The 20,509-nt window shown below is 31.5% G+C and overlaps 1 protein-coding gene across 1 annotated transcript in view; it reads right to left on the bottom strand.

Moving 5' to 3' along the window:
* The window catches only part of LOC141525298 (protein trachealess-like), a 379,682-nt gene that overhangs the window by 187,488 nt on the left and 171,685 nt on the right, over positions 1-20,509 (bottom strand). The window contains exon 5 of the mRNA XM_074239724.1: positions 3,997-4,189. Coding sequence (XP_074095825.1) covers positions 3,997-4,189 — 193 coding nt within the window. The remainder of the gene's footprint in view (positions 1-3,996; positions 4,190-20,509) is intronic.

Raw genomic sequence — 20,509 nt, 5'->3', positions numbered from 1 at the left:
GATAGATTGCCTTGTACATGATACACGCCATGAAAAACTCCCTGCGAACACTTAACATAAGCCAGTCAAGACTACGATAATAAGGTGTGATATGCTCAAATCTACTGACTTTATAAAGAAAAAGGAAACATGCGTCAATTTTTCTTTGAAGTTTTAACTGTAGTCTACTAGTAATATCTGTGTACATTACTGCACAATAATCAAACAACGGAAAAATTAGAGGTAATAAGTTTTGTTTTAATTGCAGTATTAAAGATGTTATCATGCATTTTTAACTGCGCTAGAATACGCATACTTCGTTTACAAACATCTAACACTTGTTTCTCCCACGACAGTGTATTGTCTAAAATTACTCCCAAGTATTTTACCGTCGTTGAATAATGAAGGGTAACACTATCAACTACAATTTTATCCGTTGACGTACATAGATCATTATTTATCTTATGGGTGCTACCAAATATTACAGCATTCGATTTTGACGCATGTAATTTAAGTCCATTTTTACAACACCATAATACAATATTTTTAATAATTTTATTAAGTTTCGCAACACACTGATTAACTTCAACAATGTCACATGATACGTAGATTACTAGGTCGTCTGCATAAAACAAATGTTTACAGCCCACTAATTGAAGACTTAAATCAGACACATAGAGTGAGTACAGTAGTGATCCCAATACACTACCTTGAGGCACACCTCTAAGCACATGTTTCCACGAAGAAGTTTTTTCACTATTATTACGTGTAGCTTGCTTTCTTCCTTTTAAATAAGTTGATATCCAATGTCCGGCAATGTTATCAAATCCCATGAATTTAAGCTTACGTAACAATATATCATGAATTACCGAGTCAAATGCTTTTGAAAAATCGAAGAACACTGCTATAGTTATCATAGACCTGTCCATATTAAGCCTAATGTCATCTAAGAGTGTAATGATCGCAGATTGCGTGTTCATACCTTCTTTGAAAGCAGTCTGATATTTATCAATAATACTTTTATCCATGACATACTTCAATATTTTCTGATATGCACATCTTTCAAGAACTTTTGATAAAGTGCTTAGTAAAGATACTGGTTGGTAATCACTAAAATCGGCAGGATATCTCTTCTTAGGTAGTGGTAGTATATAAGATGATTCCCAGTACAATGGAAATTCCTCTTTTAAAAACGAACTATTGAAAAAGAATGTAAATATCTGCAAGAAAAAAGGCAGAAGCAATTTATATATTTTGATTGAATAACCATCAGGGCCCACCGATGTCGAAGATATTCGCATTAACGCATGCTTCACCTCTGTAGGATTTACTTCACCAAAGCTAAATACTGAATTGCACCGAAGAGCGTGATAATCAATATATTCAAAGTCAAGATCATTCGATCTACCAGCAATGTTTACAAAAAACTCGTTCAAGTGTTCCAAATTTAAGTCTGTAGGTAGATCGGAGTCATCTCTTTTGATTAGGCCTAGAGTCCTAAAATCATTCCAAATTGATTTAGAATTCCTGGCTGTAGAAAATCTCGTTTCAAAATGTTTCTTTTTTGCTTCAATAATTCTTTGTTTGACTAATTTACGTAATTGTACATACTCCTTATATGCAAACCCCGTTCTTTTATAAATTCTATAAAGTTTTGACTATCTACGTTGAAGATCTCTAATATATTTAGTAATCCAAGGAGTTGCAGACTCACGAACCACTTTCGTCTTCACCGGGGCTACAATATCAATGACATCCTGAATTTTATTATACAATTCTACATTCATTTCATCCACAGAGTCACATAAACTAAATATATCGACATTTAAGTTAGCGCAAAGGTTATTTAATTGTTGATTGTCTATATTAGCTGAGTTTCTAAATTGAATAGTTTTTCGCCTCTGACTTGGCGCTGGATAATTATATTCAAACGAAATGAGATCATGGTCTGCCGAAAAAGGTTCACTTGATTGCTTTGATGCTATAACACAGTTCAGATCATTAACTATACACAGATCAATCCAAGTATGACTGGTTGCTGTGTGATGCGTAGGGCTATAGTTTATGAGATGCAAACCTAAGCTGCCACAAAATTCCCATATCTCTTCAGCTTTATTTTCACTAACACACATATCAGCATTCAAATCACCTAATAAGATCACATTCTTGTAGTGTACCATAACTTCATCAAGCTCTTCTTCCAGTATATCTAGATTATATTCATTCAGTGGTCTATATAATACACGAACTAAAATTTAATGTCTTGACACATGCCATACTTCTAGTAATAAATATTCAGGATGATTTTCAATATAAGTTGATCCACTTAAATAACGAAATGATAGGACATTACTTATATATAAAGCAACTCCTCCTCCCCGTCTATGCGCACGATCATTTCGAAGCAGAGTAAAGCCATCAATCTGGAATTGACTATCTTTAAAATTTTCAGTTAACCAAGTTTCTGTTATAGCAATGATATGGAAGTAATGTGTTCTGAAAAATTCTTTAAATTGATTAAAATTACTAATGTGATCTGATATTAACGTGACTGACTTTTAAATTACTGAGAAATGATGAATGCTTCTGAAGATTTAGAGCAGATGATGATGAAACTGATGATTGTTAATTAAGATGCTAACTAAGCATCTCTATACCAGTTGATGGAAGTAGTTTAAGAGGCATATAATTATTAAAAAAATGATGCATTCAATTATATATAATCAAATATAATTATATATGTTCATATACAATTATATATGATTATACACTGAAAAAAAAGTTTTCTGCTCGGCACTATCTACTGTATAGTAAAGAGTGAATCGTTACCGGTACAATCTGTTTAACTACGATTAGCAGACTGGATAGTGACCGTCAGGATCCATTCGAGTGCCATTCACGATACTATTGCTCCGTTAGTATACAGTTTTCTTAACATCACTCTCCTTTAAATAGTAACGTGTAGATCGTGACAGTAGCAATATCGTATCGTGAGGAGTAGAAAACTTTTTTTTCAGTGTATATAGTTATATATATACAGTATATATATGATTATATATAACTAGATGTAGCATTTTTTAATAATTATATATAATCATATACAATTATATATAGTTTGATATAATTGTATATAATTATATATAATTGTATATGATTATATTTAATTATTAAAAAAAATGCCGCATCTAATTATATGTTATTATATCTTATCATATATAATTATGTACGGTCATATTTAATTATATATAATTACTAATAAATAATATATAATTATATGTAAGTATATGCAATTATATATAAATTGTTTTACCCGGGATCATATGTGTATTTCTTCCTGTTCTTTTTATTGTTCTAATTGTTATTTCTTCGTACTGGACCCCATCACGTCCTATTTCACTCCTATGTTTCTCCTTTTTTTCATCTTATTTTTCACTTATAGTTATTTCATTCTTATTATTCTGTACTTTTAGTATCACTGCAGCTGTGGACCGACTTGTGCTTCCTGTACTGCATCCGCCCTATTTTTCACCTTTTCTTAGGCTCTTGGAATAGTGACACGGGGAATCCACAGAGAAAACCCATGTCAGTACTATTCGGATACCCGAGTGACCCCCGTCAGTTATTATTGAAAGTATTTCAACAATCATCGCGGCTCAATTCAAAATAAATTAACTGGCACGTATGATAACTTCTGTCCAATCTATAAAATAAATCGAAACCTACACTATTCATTTGAATACAGAAGCGGAATATTCCAGAGCAGCAAATACCATTTTTTAGAGGCTTAAACGATTAGTTTTCTTATCCGCAAGGTCTAATGGTTTCAGTAATTGAATTTTCAAAGAAAGTTAAAATTTAGTGTCTCAACATATTCAATAATTCTTAGATTTAATATCAAGTTTATACATGTATAAATAAATAACCAGGTGAACAATTATAAGAATACTCTAATATATTTTAGGAAAAGGAATAATACTTACGACATGCATGTTAAATAGAGAAAAAAAGGGAAGTTACCGTCAGGATTGGCTGTAGAATTCGTATTATGCTCTTCAGATGCAGCACTATTAGGTGATGCTAACCCTGAATTTGATGAATGAGAAACTGATGCACAGCTTGTGGAAGTTAATCCTAAACCAAGTTGCTCAGCGACTTCTGCATGATCTTGTTGATGAACATAGTCAAAAACACTTGACCCAGTCATTTCGACCTGATTAAAAATGAAAATGATTATTAGAAATTTATCAAAAGTAATTGGATTAAAAACAGACTATGATATAGTTTGGATTTTGCTAAATAATAATTATTTTACTATTTATGATATATATATATATATATATATATATATATATGTAAGACCGATAGTTTGAGACATGGTGTTTTCTGTGTGAATATGTGTAGCCAATGAATCCAAAAGTCTGCTGCGATAAAAATTTTCATTTATATATTTTTATTTTTCAAATTATGAAGATAATTGTTACTTTGAGGACAGTCCTCAATGTATTCAATACATCAGCGATTCGTCCCCATTCTATGCAAATAGGATAACGCATAATTTGAGGACAGTCCTCAAACTATTGTTATTGTGGGAGTGGATACTTTGAGGTCAGCCCTCGAACTATCGTTATTACTGGGACAGATAGTTCGAGGACAGTCCTCAAACTATCATTAATAAGACTTTTTTAAAGAAAATTTTTCTCTTTAATTCATGTCAATTCATATATCCAGTTAAACAATGATGTAAAAAATTTATAAATAAATAACAATAGCTTATCATAGTGTATAAATAAATTATTTTTTCAATTCCAGTAGAAAATGCCACGTAAAGTTGTTTGGGCTAGATTGACGTAAAAATTATTAAAGCACTTTTTGGAAGAGAATTTGTCTCTCTATAATCATTATCTATTCACATATAAGTCGAACAATAATCTAAAAAGTTCATAAATAAATTATAATACTTTTTAACTAACGGCATGACGGCCGAGCGGGTTAAGATATTAGTTCGCTCGTACGTCTTGTCGCGAGGCCAGGGTTCGAGCCCTGACGATTATTAGAATAGTACCGACACCAACCGTCGGGGGTCGCTCCAGTAGCCGAACTGTACCGGCATGGGTTTTCTCTGTGATTTCCCCATGTCACTATTCCAATAGCCTATAGAAAGAGGTGAGGAATAGCGTCAATGCAGTACAGAAAGCCCAAATCGGTCCACAGCCGTGTGATTATATGGAAGTTGAAAGCAAGGAGGACATAAAATGTGTACGAAATTATAAACGTCGATAATAAGGATAATATCGGACGTGCTAAGGTCCTAGAGAAGTGATAAGTAATAAAAATTAAAAGTAACAATCAGCCTTGTAAAAACCAAGAACGGTATATAAGTAAAAAGTGGATTATTATTATTATATAATACTTTTTTACTTTAAAAATTCCAATCAAAAATGCCGCGAAACTATGTTCGGGCTAGTTTGAGGTGAAAATCACTTGACTACTTTTTGAAAGAAAATTGTTATCTCGCCAATTATTGTTAATTCCCTTCTATGTAAGACCATAACAAAAAAATGTAAAAAAAGTTCGGAAAATCCAAAAATGCACGCCTCATAACGATCATTCATTTTTTAAGAAAAAAATTATTTGTATAATTGATTGAAAAAAAAAAAATCATAATTAAGTAATTTCTCACAGCGTATTTTTTTTTTTTTTAATATCGGCGCCCGTTTTCCTTGTCATATGCGCACGCAGTCTAAAAAAATCTAGCTTGATCAAGTGGTGCCATAGTTTTACGTGAGGAAAATAAGAAAACTTTGTCTGTCTTTGTACGTGTATATAGTAGTGAATTTTAATGGAAATTCAATTCGAAAAAAAAAATACGTAAACTAGGCTACTGATATGAAATATGCTTCATAACTTTTATTCTGTTACATTGACGTAAAAATCATCTAAGTTTGTTTCGAGAGAGAATTTTATTCTCTATTATTATATTTAATTGCTTTATCAGTTTAACCATTGTGAAAAATTTGAAAAAAATAATATTAATTTTTGTTCACTTATGAAGTTCTTGCAAAAAATGCCGCGTAACTTTGTGTAGGCTTGATTGACGTCAAAATTTTTAACTCTTCAAATTTCCGTTTAACTTTATTTAGGTTCAATAGACGGAAAAATCAGTTAATTACTTTTTTGAAGAGAATTTTCAACTTCCCGCTATGAAAATTGAAAATTTTCAGAAATCGGAAAGTTATTGTTTTTATCCCGCTTTTCGAAAATCGAGTTTTCATCAGATCTCGACGTTTTGAGGTCCTAGGAAGCTTCCCTGACTATTTCCGCGATGGTGTCTGTATGTCTGTATGTCTGTATGCATGTGTGTGTGTGTGTGTGTGTGTGTGTGTGTGTGTGTGTGTGTGTGTGTGTGTGTGTGTGTGTGTGTGTGTGTGTGTGTGTCAAAAGGACGTCGCCAAACTTAGATTTCCTATAAGTCGGAACCGATTCGGACCGCTAAATTTCGAGAAATTGCAAAAAAAGTGGAAAAAACGTTTTTTTTTTTTTTTTTTCCATTTTTTTTCAAAATATCTTCGAATTAGCTGAACCGATCGAACTCAAAAACTAATCAGCTCTTCACCTTGAAAACCCGCATCGATCGCCACCAAATTCTTTAAAATCAGTTGATGCGTTCGTGAGATATCGTTGTCGAAAAAAATCGAAAAAAGTGTTTTTTTTGTAATAACTCCGAAATGTTCTATCAGATCAATTTTTTTTTTCAGAACTTTTTTATAGAGCTCAAAAAACTTAATCGATCGCCGCCAACCACGTAAAAATCGGTTGATTCATTCAAAAGTTACAGCAGTTTGAAAATAAAAAAAATCGTGTTTCATCGAACTTTGATAAGATTTTTGAGCTCGGAGAGTTCAAAATGACACAAAAATTAAATTTTATAACTCGAAGAGCTCAAAAAATTAATAAGTGCGATTATAAGCGCTTAGATATGGAATTAGCGGGAAGTTGCTAGGATGGCCTTCAGGGTCAACCGTTTTCCTAATTTTTTTTTTCGAATGTTTCGGTAATAGTTTGACTAATATGTGAATTGGCAATAATTATATAGTAAAGAATTCTCTATCAAAAAGTACTTGACTAATTTTTACGTCAATTTAGGTCACACACCGTTACGTGGTATTTTCAACTGAAATTTCGAGAGTAAATAATATAAGGATTTATCTATAAATTTTTTAGATAATTTTTAGACTGATATATAAATTGACAATAATTATAGAGTAATAAATTCTTTTTCAAACAGTACTTGAATAATTTTTACGCCAGCCTAGCCAAAACAACGTTACGTGGCATTTTTGGAAGGAACGCTTAAAGTAAAGAAAAATTCTTTTTTTTTCAATTTTTTATAATGGTTTAACTGAGAAAGAAATTGAAAATACCAATAGAGAGCAAAATTCTCTCTTGAAATAAACTGAGATGATTTTTACTTCCATCTAGCAGAATAAAAGTTGTGTAGTATATTTCGCTATAACTTAATAAGTGAAAGAAATTTTGATTTTTTTTTTTTACATATTTTTGTAATGTTTCGACACATAAGGGAATTGACAATAATTGTAGAAAAAACATTCCTTTTTAAAAAGTACTGAGATGATTTCTACGTTAATCAAGCCCAAATAAAGTTACGTAGGATGTTTGTCTAAAACTCAATGAGTGAAAAAAATTTTGACTTTATTTTTTCAGATTTTTTTGTTCTCATAAAAGAATTGACAATAATTGTAGAGAAAAAAACTTCTCTTTTAATTTCTAAGTATTAAGATAAATTTCACCTAAAAAGAGCCCAAAAAAAGTTACACGGCATTATGGACCGGAATTTTAATTTATTTTATGTCAAAAAAATTATTATGAATCATTTTTCGACTTCTCAGATTATTATTTGTTTGATATGTGAATTATTAATAGTTATAGAGAAAAAATTCTCTATCATTAAGTACTGATTTCTACGTTAATCTAGCCCAAACGAAGTTACGTGGCATTTTTTGCTGGACTTGTAAAAGTAAGAAAAAGTTTAGAAAATCCAAATGAGCATGCCTTAAGCGCTCACGTCATACACAAATTATTTAAATCGTCAGAAAAATTATTTGTTTTTTTTGTTTGAATTTTCCCGCGAATAGTATTATCCCCTTTGTAGGTCGAGCTAAAGAAAAATTTTAACAGATGATAAAACAGTTAGTAATTATACCATCATGTATGTATAGTTTCTGCTTGTTTATAGTTATTTCAATCCTGTTTTATGAAAATAAATGTATATGGCTGCCGAAATTGCGGAAAAAGTCACCGAACTGACAGTCGAAAAAAATTAACTGCATCGAAACGGAATTATTTTGACACGCAATTTTGACAAGGGTTTTGACAAACATTCTCAGGAATAAAACAAAAAAAAAATTAAATCGCGAAAGTGGTTTTTGACAAAGTTGTAGTGTTGTCAAGCCCATTGCACCCGTGAATACCACGCTCTTATTCACTTAATTCATCAGAAAAAACGAGTTTTTTCTGAGAAATCTTCTTTAATCGATAAGAAAAATTTTTTAACGTGTTCTGTAGTTATTATTATTTATTTTAATATGCTTTTTATCCATAATTTTTTTCGTCTTCATTATGAAAATCACGTTTTAATCGAAATCACGATTTTTAGGCGAGAGTAGAGCATACCTGCGCGCTTCGCAATTAAGGCATGCAATATTTTGATTTGATTTTAAACTTTTTAGATTATTGTTTGACTGATATGTGAATTGAAAATAATTTTAGAAAAAATAAGAATTCTAGAAGTTAAAAAATGTTATGATTTTTATTTAAACTCTTGAGATTCGTGTTTGACAGATATGTTACATAAAAATCATTGTAAAGAAAAAAATTAGGAAAACAGTTGACCCTAAAGGCCATGCCGGTAACTTCCCGTTAATTCCATACCTAGGCACTTAAAATCGCACTTATGACGTTTTTGAGCTCTTTGAGCTCAATAAATCAATTTATGAGCTATTTTGAGCTCTTCGGGTTTGAAGAGATCGCTTTTCTATGCTTTTGAGCTTCAAGAGCTCAAAAGTCTAATAGAAGTTTGATAACACACAATTTTTTTAATTTTCAATCCACAACAACTTTGGGACAAACGAAACGATTCTCACACTTTTCGCAACATTCGACGCAGTTTTTTGAATGCTTCAATTTACTACTAGACACGAATTAATCAAACCGAAAATTTTGGAGAAATTTGAAAAGTTCACTTTTTCCGTATTTTTTCAACTACGATAACTCACAAACCAATTAATCGATTTCGACGTTTTTGTAGAAGATCGACTTGATTTTTTAAGCTCTTATAGTTATATCACGACATCAAAAACGATCCGAAAATAAATGTTGGAATTATGTTAAAAAAATCCTTGTTCCCAAATTTTTCGTCAACGATATCTCTCGAATCAATCAACCGATTTTCCCGTTCTCAGCAGCAATCTACGTGATTTTTTAAGTTCTAAAAATAATTTTTTGAAACAATAACAATTCAAGAAGAAATGTCGGAGTTATGTTAGAAAAACACCTTTTCCCAAATTTTTCGTTCACAACATCTCACAAACGAATTAACCGATTTTGATCGCGTTAACGGCTATCGATGCAGTTTTTTAAGCTTAAGAGCTGATTAGTTATTGGAACTGACCGATCGAAAAAACAGTTTTTCAAATTTTTTATTTTTGAGATTTCTGAAAATCTATAGGTCTAAATGACCTTGAATAGTACAAAATATTTGGAGGCAAAGAAACTCTCTGGATTGCTGCCAATTTCGTTTAAATCGGTCAAGCCGTTCAAAAGGTATGAGAAATTTACACACACACACCTATGTATGCATATATACAGATACAGACACCATCGCGGAAATAGTCAGGGAAGCTTCCTAGGACCTCAAAACGTCGAGATCTGATGAACACTCGATTTTCGAAAAACGGGGTAAAAACAATAACTTCCCGAATTTTAAAAAATTTTCAATTTTTTTTAGCGGGAAGTTAAAAAATTGAAATGATTTTGTCAATTGTCGGATTGACTCCGTCAAATTACTTAGAATACGACAGTTATTAAACGTGAAATATATTCTTTGCCAGTTTGGTCCTCAAAGTATCGGAAAAATCGGTAATTTGTCCCTAAAGTATGCAAATAGCTTATGAAAATTATTCAATTTTTCGTAAGAGTATAACCCGAAATTGCCGTGAAAATTATTCAAGTAATTTTTGAGAGAGAAATCTTTACTCTACAATTATTGTCAATTAACATAGCAGCCAAACAATCATCTAAAAAGTTTAAAAATAAATCATAACATTTTTTAACTTTAAAAATTCCAGTGAAAAATGCCGCGAACTTTGTTAGAGGTAGTTTGAAATGAAAATCATTTCACTTCTTGTTGGAAGAAATTTTTCTCTACAATTATTGTCAATTCTTTTTGTGTAGAACTATTACAAAAAAATTTGAAAAAACAAAATTTTCCATTTATTAAGTTATAGCCAAACATAGTACATAACTTTTATTCTGCTAGATTGAAGTAAAAATTATCTCAGAATGTTTCGAGAGAGAATTTTATTCTATATTATTATTTTCAATTTCATAATCAGTTAATCTATTATAAAAAATTTAAAAAAAAAAAAAAGAATTTTTTTTCACTCATAGAGATCCTGCCAAAAATGCTACGTAACGTTGTTTGGGTTAGGCTGACATAAAAATTGTTTAAGTACTTTTTGAAAGAGAATTTTTTTTCTATAATTATTGTCAATTTGCTAGTCAGTCAAACCATTGCCGAAAGATTTGAATGTAAAAATTGAAATAATCTTCAGATTTGTCTAATTGACATCATCATATTGCTTGGAACATTCTTCTTTATCGGTTTGGTCCTCAAAGTATCGGAGCAATCGGTGATTTGTCCCTGAAGTATGCAATTAGCTTGTGAAATTCATTCAAACTTTAGTGAAAGTATAGTCGAAAATCAAATTCTTATTATGCTATGATCACATAATCAGATCTCAAATGAATAATGGTTTTAAAAAACTTAAAAATACGCTTCTACAGAAAATCAAACTAAAAAATGGAAAATAAATTTTAATGAATTTGAAGTAAGAATAGTGTTGGAAATTTTAATAAATATAGATTTAAGAATAATATCAATAAAAAAAAAATCTGGAAAACGGTTGACCTAAAGGCTATCCCTGCAACTTCCCGCTAATTTCTAACACCAAGCGTTTATATATGATGTTTTTGAGCTCTCCGAGCTCAAAAATGTAATGATTCTGCTGTTTTTGAGCTCTTCGAGCTAAAAAAAAATCGGTTTTCCTATAGATTAAGCTCACCGAGCACAAAGAGATAGCTGTTTTATGCTTTTGGGCTCTTCGAGCTCAAAAGTCTAATGAAAGTTTGATGAAAGACGATTTTTTCAATTTTCAAACTACTATAACTTTTGAATGAATCAACCGATTTTTTAACGGTTAACGACGATCGATGTAGTTTTTTAAGCTCCATAAAAAATTAATAACGATAAAAATTGATTTGATCGATAATTTCGAAGTTATTACAAAAAAACACTTTTTTCGATTTTCTTCGTCAACGATATCTCACGAACGAATCAACCGATTTTGACGCACTTGAGCTTGATCGACGTAGTTTTTCAAGGTTACGAGCTGATTAGTTTTTGGGATCGATCAATCCAGCCGTTTAAAAGTTCTTTCAAAAAACCACATTTTGAAAAATTTTTTTTCTTAGTTTTTTTGAGATTTCTCAAGATCTACCGGTCCGAATCGCTTCTAACTCACAGGAAATCTAAGTTTGGTGAAGCCCTTTCGAATGACACCAACCGCGATCAACGGTCAAGCTGTTTAAAAGTTATAAAAGGTTTACACACACACATACACACACACACGCACGCACACAGACACACACACCTATGCATGCATACATACAGACATACAGACACCATCGCGGAAATAGTCAGGGAAGCTTCCTAGGACCTCAAAACGTCGAGATCTGATGAAAACTCGATTTTCGAAAAACGGGGTAAAAACAATAACTTCCCGCATTTTAAAAAATTTTCAATTTTTTTTAGCGGGAAGTTAAAAATATTCAAATGACAGGGATATATCGTTTATTCTGCAGAAGTTTTACTCTACACGTCCATGTAAAGTTCTTTGTAACCGTATTCACACAAAATTTTTTGAAATCGTAACATTTTATCAATTTTTATGAAAATTTAGGAAAATTTAGAAACTGCCTATTCATTACCGTAAGTTTTACTAGCGTGCCTTTTATAAGAGTTTTTACGAAGTTTCATAGAATTCTATAACATTTTATGAGTTTTACTGAAATTTTATGGAATTATATAAATTGTCAGACTTGAATTTTATGCCAGATAATTTAATTCTAGATTTTAAAATTCATTTAATATCAGAAAAATTATGAAATCAGTATATTTCTTTATGTAAGGCTTAACACACATGATAGTTACGACGTAACACAAACTGTGACTTGGACGAGTGAGCATTGTTTCATACTTCGACGCAAGAGGACCCGAGTTCGAGACCAGCATACCTCAGGATTTTTTCATCAAGTATTTACGTATAAAATAGTGGTTTACAGTTTGTTATAAGTCCACAACACTATAACTGATTTCAAAATTGCACTCTCTTTATTTTTGATAAGAAAAAAATAATTCCGATGCAGTTCTCAGCAGTGTAGGTTTTTTTGTTGAGAGCTGATTAGAATTTAAAAATCGATTGATACATTAGTTTAAAATTTACCTAAAAAACACAAGTTTATGTTGTTTATTATTCTTAGGTTACTTTTTCTCACAGCAAACCTAGAGGCACGTTACTTTGAAGTTGATTCATGATGTCCCCAAACTATCGGTATTATCGTAGAAATGATATATTTTGTTTGAATTTGTGATATAAATGAAAATCGTTGTGACAACAGTTTTGGAACCTTTTATATCACTCAAAAATGAAAAAAAAGGTGTCTCAAACTATCATATATAAAAAGATATAAATTTTTTGATAGTTTGAGGACGTCCTCAAAGTATCCGTCCTCAAACTATCGGTTAGATCTGTGGATACTTCAAGCCCGTCCTCGAACTATCGATTGCGTCCTCGAAGTATCGGTTCTAAAGTCCATAGAGTGATAATGACTTGGCCCCAAGAATATGTTTAGAATCATTTTCTGACGATATGTTCGTATTAATAAGATACGTTAATCCTACAAATCTTAGATCGATATCTATTTTGGTTTTCAAATACATAAAAAACAATAGAACATAACAGCGTTTGCAACAGGACGTCTTCAGAACTAGCATTGGTTTATCCAGCATTGACCATCAAATCATCAGTATGACAGTCATTAATCAAGTAACAAAACTTATTTATGGTGTTGTAAAAAATCTCACTATACATCAAATTAATTAAGGGTTTCCTGGATGAGTATGGATAAGAGATAATGATATTATCACAAAATTGAGTTTGGTTCTATATTCTTACAATATATAAACAATATCACAGACACAGTTGCTTTATTATCACTGATATCGAGTACAGAAATGATCATAGTAATGAACACTGAGTTAATAAAATCGAGTATAATTTTACATCAATCTGAGTATGATTCATTTGAGAACCTTGAAGAGCAACGGGCAATGATAGAACGAATGATTACAGAATCATAAGTACCGGAATCACTCAACGAGTGCACTATTATAATAATAAATATCTAATACTTACAACGTTGCACTTAGATTTTAACTTATTTCTATGTAGCTCCTGTTTAAACTTAAGCTTAATCTAACAATATGCATTATTCTTGTTTTTACTTAATTTCTAGTAATGTTTAAAATATGGTTGCAGTATAATTGCAGTTAGCAGTGGTAATTGACTTACTAGCAGAAAAATGTGCAAAAACATCTATATTTACACCAGATCTTAGTCTGTTTATTTATTTTATTTTTTTTTTATATTGGTTTTTAAAGATTTCTAATTTCTGGTAAGCTAAATTATGTCTGTACGTAGTTTGTATGTTGTGTTTTCTGATATGTGTAATATTTCTGGTTAGTTTGTTGTTGCTTAGTTGTTGCTCGTAGAGGCTATTTGCCAGTCTGTCGAAGTAGTCTTTGATGAGTGGTGTTTCAGAATCTTCATGGAGTTTTGATATTTGAATAGCTCTGATAATTATTGCGAAGCATTTAGCCAGCTTAAATATTTGAGAATAATTACTTCAATAGTAATGTGGTTACAGATTTATAAACATCGCCAGAAAAAATCCCGAGAAGCAGCGCAAATATCCAATTTCAGTACTCAGCTAGAGCAGTGGAGATTATTGTAGCAGATATACCGATACACAAGGCGTATTGAAAAAAAAAACAACAACGAAAGTCGCCAAGAATTAACAACAATCCCAAGTACCAAAAATTAACCTCTGTATAAAATTTGCGTTGCTGAAGGAAACACTAGACACCAGCCAGGTTCCGTCCTCCAATCACTACATTGATTAATTAATTAATTATCTCAATTTAATTAAGAACTAAATTTATAAGTCGTGGTTAAGAAAAATTAACTTAAAATTTAAGCCAAACAGTAAATTTCCGAAATTCAAAATAATTTAAAAATTAAAATCAAAAGGGGTTAAATTTATAACCGAATTTACAAATTAAGATATTAAATAGTTTAAGCTAAAATTTATAAAATTAAAATTATTAGGATAATTAAAATTAAGCTAAATCAAGCCGAAGGTCAAAGTAAAATTTGTCAAATAAATTTCAAGACAATCTAAAATTGAAATAAAAATCGAGATAATTATCGAAATAATTAGCATAGAATTCTGGCCTTGGAAAAATTTAGCCAAGTTAATAGCTCAGTCTCAAATCCATACTGTAATTCAAAATGAACGATAAGCCGATTATTCAGGCAGTTTGAATTCAAGTAAAATTTAATTAATCAAAACTTTTTGGTTGAAAACAAGCTGCTGTGATATTTTACAAATTAAGTAACTAAAATTTAAAATTAAAATATTCATCGAAGTCAGATTAAGAAACCAGGAAATTTGATTCCCAGGAAGATATATTATAAAGTGTATTGCGAATTTTAAAAATCATTGTTAATTAGAGTCAAGTGTGTATTCTGGATAGATTTGTTTTATTAAGAATTGTATGTGGAATAAATTTACGTTATATACTCGTTGTTCACGGGCTCTCCAGGAGGTTAGTATTAGCAGATTGTCGACTAGTTTCATGGTATTCTCCTCTGTCCTAGTCGACTTTAGGTTCCTTAGTCCCGCAGCGAGGATCCGGGCGACAGCGAAAGGGCTAAGAACGGTTTGAACCTTGGGTAGGGGTCCGGGCGACCACCCAAGATCAAATCTAGAGTCTTAGAGCGTAAGGGTCCGGTAGACAGCGCGACTTAGTTAGAAACTGCAGTATAGATGCTCCCTAAGAGAGTACTGTCAGGATTAAGTAAATTTTGATATTGTATAAGAGTATGTGTGTAGAATAAAATTCAATTATGTTAAATGTTATTGGAATGAACTTAAAATTCATGTTAAAATTAATTTTTATAATTTTTGTCAACCTGATTATAATTTCTCTCGACCCTTTGATATCTCTCTTACTTGGACTGTTTCTGGAAACCATGATAAAAATTCCAGTGGCGCCCTTAAGTCTTAAAACTAAATAAAGGGGTGACTAAGTAGTAGGAACAACCCGTTATAATAGATAAGCTGAACGAGTGCCTTGTGGAGTATATTTTTAAGAACTATGTTTTGGATGGCATCTAGCCCTGGTGCTTTTTAGTAGATTTCATAAAAATCTAACTATTGCAGCCGTCCTCATAGCGCAACTTTTAAAAAATTTAGTCATTTTCTGACTTAGTTTGTCGAGCTGAGTCAGAAAATGTATATAGTTCAAAAGTTTATATATGTATGTATTTTCATAGATATATATTTATACGATATAACGCGGCTTGTCAGGATGATAACGTTTTCAATTTGTAACCGATTCTTCTCAAACTCAACATGCTTCATCTATCGATCAAGACCAAGATTAAGTTCGAAGATGACCTTAATCGGGCGAGTAATTTGGAAATGACAGGATTTTGAAATTTTGAAAATCATAAAAATTGATGTTTTTACTAATTCAACTTGGTATAATTACTGAACTAGATAAGATATCAAAATTCGGTAAAATGCATCGTAAAGCTCTTTTAATAAACTTTAATTTTCACTACTTCGAAGTGGTAGTAACCTCAATATTACTCCTTCTAGAGTTCGTTTAATAAAACAGTTTTTATTAGATTTCAAAAATGTATTTTTTTATTATCATATATATTTTATCAGTATTATTTCACAACATTAGTTCATATTGAATTTTATTTCATGTAGTTTTTATCATTTCGATTCAAAATATTTTCTAAAATTGAAAATGTTATATTTTTTTGTCCATTTAATGCCGGTGTGATTACTTCTTATAAGTTGCGAGAGAAAAGTTATGAAATCTATTTCCATTTCGGCAGCCGAATGGCCTTTTTTACCCGAGTTAAAATTCTAGTTCCGTTTTAACCGTAAAAATGTCCAAACTCTTTGAAGTCTAATATGCCGCTAAAAATCAAGTCTGTTTTGACCGTACAAGACGGTATCGGACAATAAGTACGGTTAAACCAGACGTACGCAGGTCTGTTTTAACCGTAAAAATTTCCAAAAGTATAATATTATTATTATTAATATTATTATTATACGTGTCATCTCGTTGATTATTATTATTTTTTTTGCCATCTTTTAGTTCTTAGGCGCGAAAATTCAAATTAAGAAAAAACAAATTTTTATGAAAAGTTGACATTTAAAAATTAAAAATAAATAATAATAATATTAACCTTAGAAAAATGGTTTTTTTTTCAAAAATTTGGATTTTGAAAAAAAAAATTACTCTATTCTAAATTCAGCTTATTTTACATATTTTCACTGCACAAAGTTTTAAAATATATAAGAATCGAAGGTAATCGTTTAGTTTCACGTTTTTAAAAGTAAACTAGGTGTCGCAATTTAAATCTTAACTTGAATTTTACTCTGATAGAAAATCGGTAATAAAATTCATCCACTTAGCCTATCAATATTTGGTAATTTATTTCGTGTTCTATGGATAAAAATAAATAATTAAAAAAATTTTTTTCGACAATATTAATTTTTTAATATTTTTTTTTTTATCCAACACTTGACGTTTTTCATATTTTTTTTTTCTAAAATTGAAAGTTCTCGCAATTGTTGGTTATTCAGAAATTAAAATTTCTCAACATTTTCTATTTTAGATTTACTCTAATAGAAAAAAAAAAAAAAATATTTTACAAGTAGAAAAAAAAATTTTGGAAAATATTAATTTTTTAATATTTTGTTAAAACTTTTTTTTAAACCCAAAATTTTACATCTTCCATAACTTTTTTTATCAAAATATTAACATTTTTTAAAAAAAAAATTTTTCTACTTTAGATTTACTCTAAAAAAAAAAAATATCCACTAAGTAGAAAATAATCTAACGTTGATTTCACACCCCGATCTATAGTGACCATCGAAATAAACAATCACCAAGTCTTAAAATTGAAAATAGAAGTATAAGATGAATAATTGAGAATAAGAAATTAAATTTCAATTTTTATTTATAAAAGGCATAAGAAAAAGTAAAAAGAAAAAAGAAATTGAAGACAAAAAGGTGTCATTTGGTCCACTTGTGACCAAACTATAAGCTTTTGAACATTTGTAAATATTTGAATTTACAACTGGATTACGTAACATATTTTTTTTTAATCCACGGCTTTTTTCTTGATAATTTATTTTTTTTTCAATTTCGAGATCCTGTATATGTAGATCTCAAACATTTTTAGAGTGATGATATGTAAAATAAGTTAAAATATTTTTTATCCCGAATTCAAAATTTTATAAACTGATAGAAAAACAATCTTAACTCAAAAAACTTTTTCTCTTCAAAATTTGAACTCTTGAAACTACACTACTGGAAAAAATAAAGGGATCAAAAAAAAATTCCAAATTTTTCGGTAGTTTTCAACAGGCCGTAACTTTGAGAGAAATGGTCGTACAGGAAATAAAAAAAAAAGAAATTGTAGCTCCAAGTGTCTAGTTTTTGGATTAGAACTTCAAAATTTTGTAGCCTCCGCGGTTTCTGAGTAATCGTAGAAAAACCAGCAACAAAAAAATTCTCAAAATTTTTTTATTTTTTTTTTTTGGTCTACGGGCGTGGAAAAAATTTTTTTAGCTTAACCACCATAAGGATCGGATACTTTGTTCATTTAGCTTTAATTTCTTTTTTTAAACACCCTGATACGTCCACTCCTCGCTTAGATATCGGTCTTCAAATGGAAAAGGATCTTTTTGTCTTTAATTATCGATATCTCAGCAACCAATGATCGCACAGAAAGTTAAAGGTGGGTTTCAAGAACTTGAATGAATTCCCCTAAACGACTGTCCATTGTTTTTTCGAAAAAAAATTTTTTCTTTCCGTCACATGAATTTGAAAATGCAACAAAAAAAGGGGCTTTTAGTGGTTTTTGGAAAATCAAGCGCTGGATCGAAAATATTGAGGAAACCACTAATGTTAAGTGTGCCTTTTACAGTTCAATATGTCCACAAAAACCCTACAAAGATTCAAATTAATCCAGCCAGCCGTTTTTTTGTTTCACTTGATCGAATTTTTGAAAAAATTAAAGGATCACGTTTTTTGCTCTGAAAAGCTCATAATTTTTAAAAATGAGAAAAAAATGGTTTTTTCGAGCTTTTTCCACATTTTCGTTCCAAAAAGTGCTTAAATTTTCAAAAAAAAAAAATTCAAAAAAAAAAAATTTTCAAAAAAAAAAAATTTTTTCGAAAAAAAAATTAAAAAACAAAATTTTTTTGGAAAAATTTTATTTTTAACAAGTTAAAGAAACTCAAAAAACCATCGCCCAATTATTTTTATCACCTTTCCACCGCTGCATTCCTTGATTCTACTGATCTCCTTTTAATTAAATTAATAAAAAAAGTTAATACCCCCAATCGAATTTCGATTTTTTTCATACGCTTTTCGGAGTTTTTTTTTCTTTTCTTTTTGTGAATCCTTAGCAAATCGCTTCATTCAACAGTTTTTTTCAAAACTAATCCCTCTGCGCTAAAAAAATTTTTTTTTTATTTTTTGGTCAAAATTGAAAATTTCTGACTTTTGATTCTTAATCATGGTTAGACGACATTTATCGGAGGTGGAAGTCGCTCGTTTAGTGACTCGTATCGACGAAGGTCGATACATGCAGTTGCTATCCGGATGGGTGTAAGTCAATCTGTCGTATCTCGAGCTTATACCAGATACCAAGAGACGAATCAATATCATCGTCGCCCCGGACAAGGTCGCCATCGAGTCACTAATGCCCGCGATGATCGAACAATTGTTAGAGAAGTTCGACGACAACCTTTCGTCAATGCGAATATTGTCGCTCGAAACTTCCCCAATCGCAGACAACAGCAACAACAACAGCAACAGCGACGACGGCATCAAGTGCGAAACATTTGCTCTCGAACAATCATCAACCGTCTTCGTGAAACTGGGTTACACGCACGACATCCTAATCGTGTACCCCTGTTGACAGCAAGACATCGTCGAGCTCGTTTAGCGTATGCTTACGATCATCGAAATTGGAACTTGAGGGAATGGACAAATGTTTTATTCACTGATGAGTCTCGTTTTAATCTGTATGGCAACGATCGACGTCCTCTCGTTTGGCGCCGTCGTGGAGAACGTTTTCGCCAGAACTTTGTCCGTCCAGTAGTTGCCTACGGCGGTGGATCAGTTATGATGTGGGGCGGCGTTTCACGAAATTGGAGAACACCTTTGGTAATTGTACGCGAAAATTTGACAGCTAGACGTTACATCGACCAAATTTTAAGGCCCATTGTTCTGCGCAGACGACAACATCTGAGGTCGTTCATATTGATGCAAGATAATGCACGTCCACACACAGCCAACATTACCCGGCGCTTCTTTGAGCGGCATGACATCACATTGTTGCGACACCCAGCAATGAGTCCAGATCTCAACCCCATAGAGCACGTTTGGGACATAATGGGCCGTCGGTTGCGCAGAGAGTATCCAAATTTGCAGAACTTAGCTGCTTTGGAGCGCGCGCTTCAGCACATTTGGAATACCATTCCGCAGCCTCAAATTACCGTCTGCATAAACATGGCTGAACGTTTGAGAGCCGTTATTGAAAACAGGGGTGGTAATACCCGGTATTGAACCAACAAAAACCTTCAGAGAATGAGTTTGGAGTCATTAAATACGGTGGAACTGACGAGCCACCGGGTCTCACTTCTCCTGAAATACCTTACTCACACACACACACACACACACACACACACACACACACACACACACACACACACACACACACACACACACACACACACACACACACACACACACACACACACACACACACACACACACACACACACACACACA

The sequence above is a fragment of the Cotesia typhae genome, unplaced genomic scaffold (genome assembly GCF_013202065.1).
Source record: "Cotesia typhae breed Kobodo isofemale line unplaced genomic scaffold, CoteBio_Ctyphae contig_26, whole genome shotgun sequence".
Taxonomy (NCBI): Eukaryota; Metazoa; Arthropoda; class Insecta; order Hymenoptera; family Braconidae; genus Cotesia; species Cotesia typhae.
This window is presented reverse-complemented; position numbering and strand designations above follow the sequence as displayed.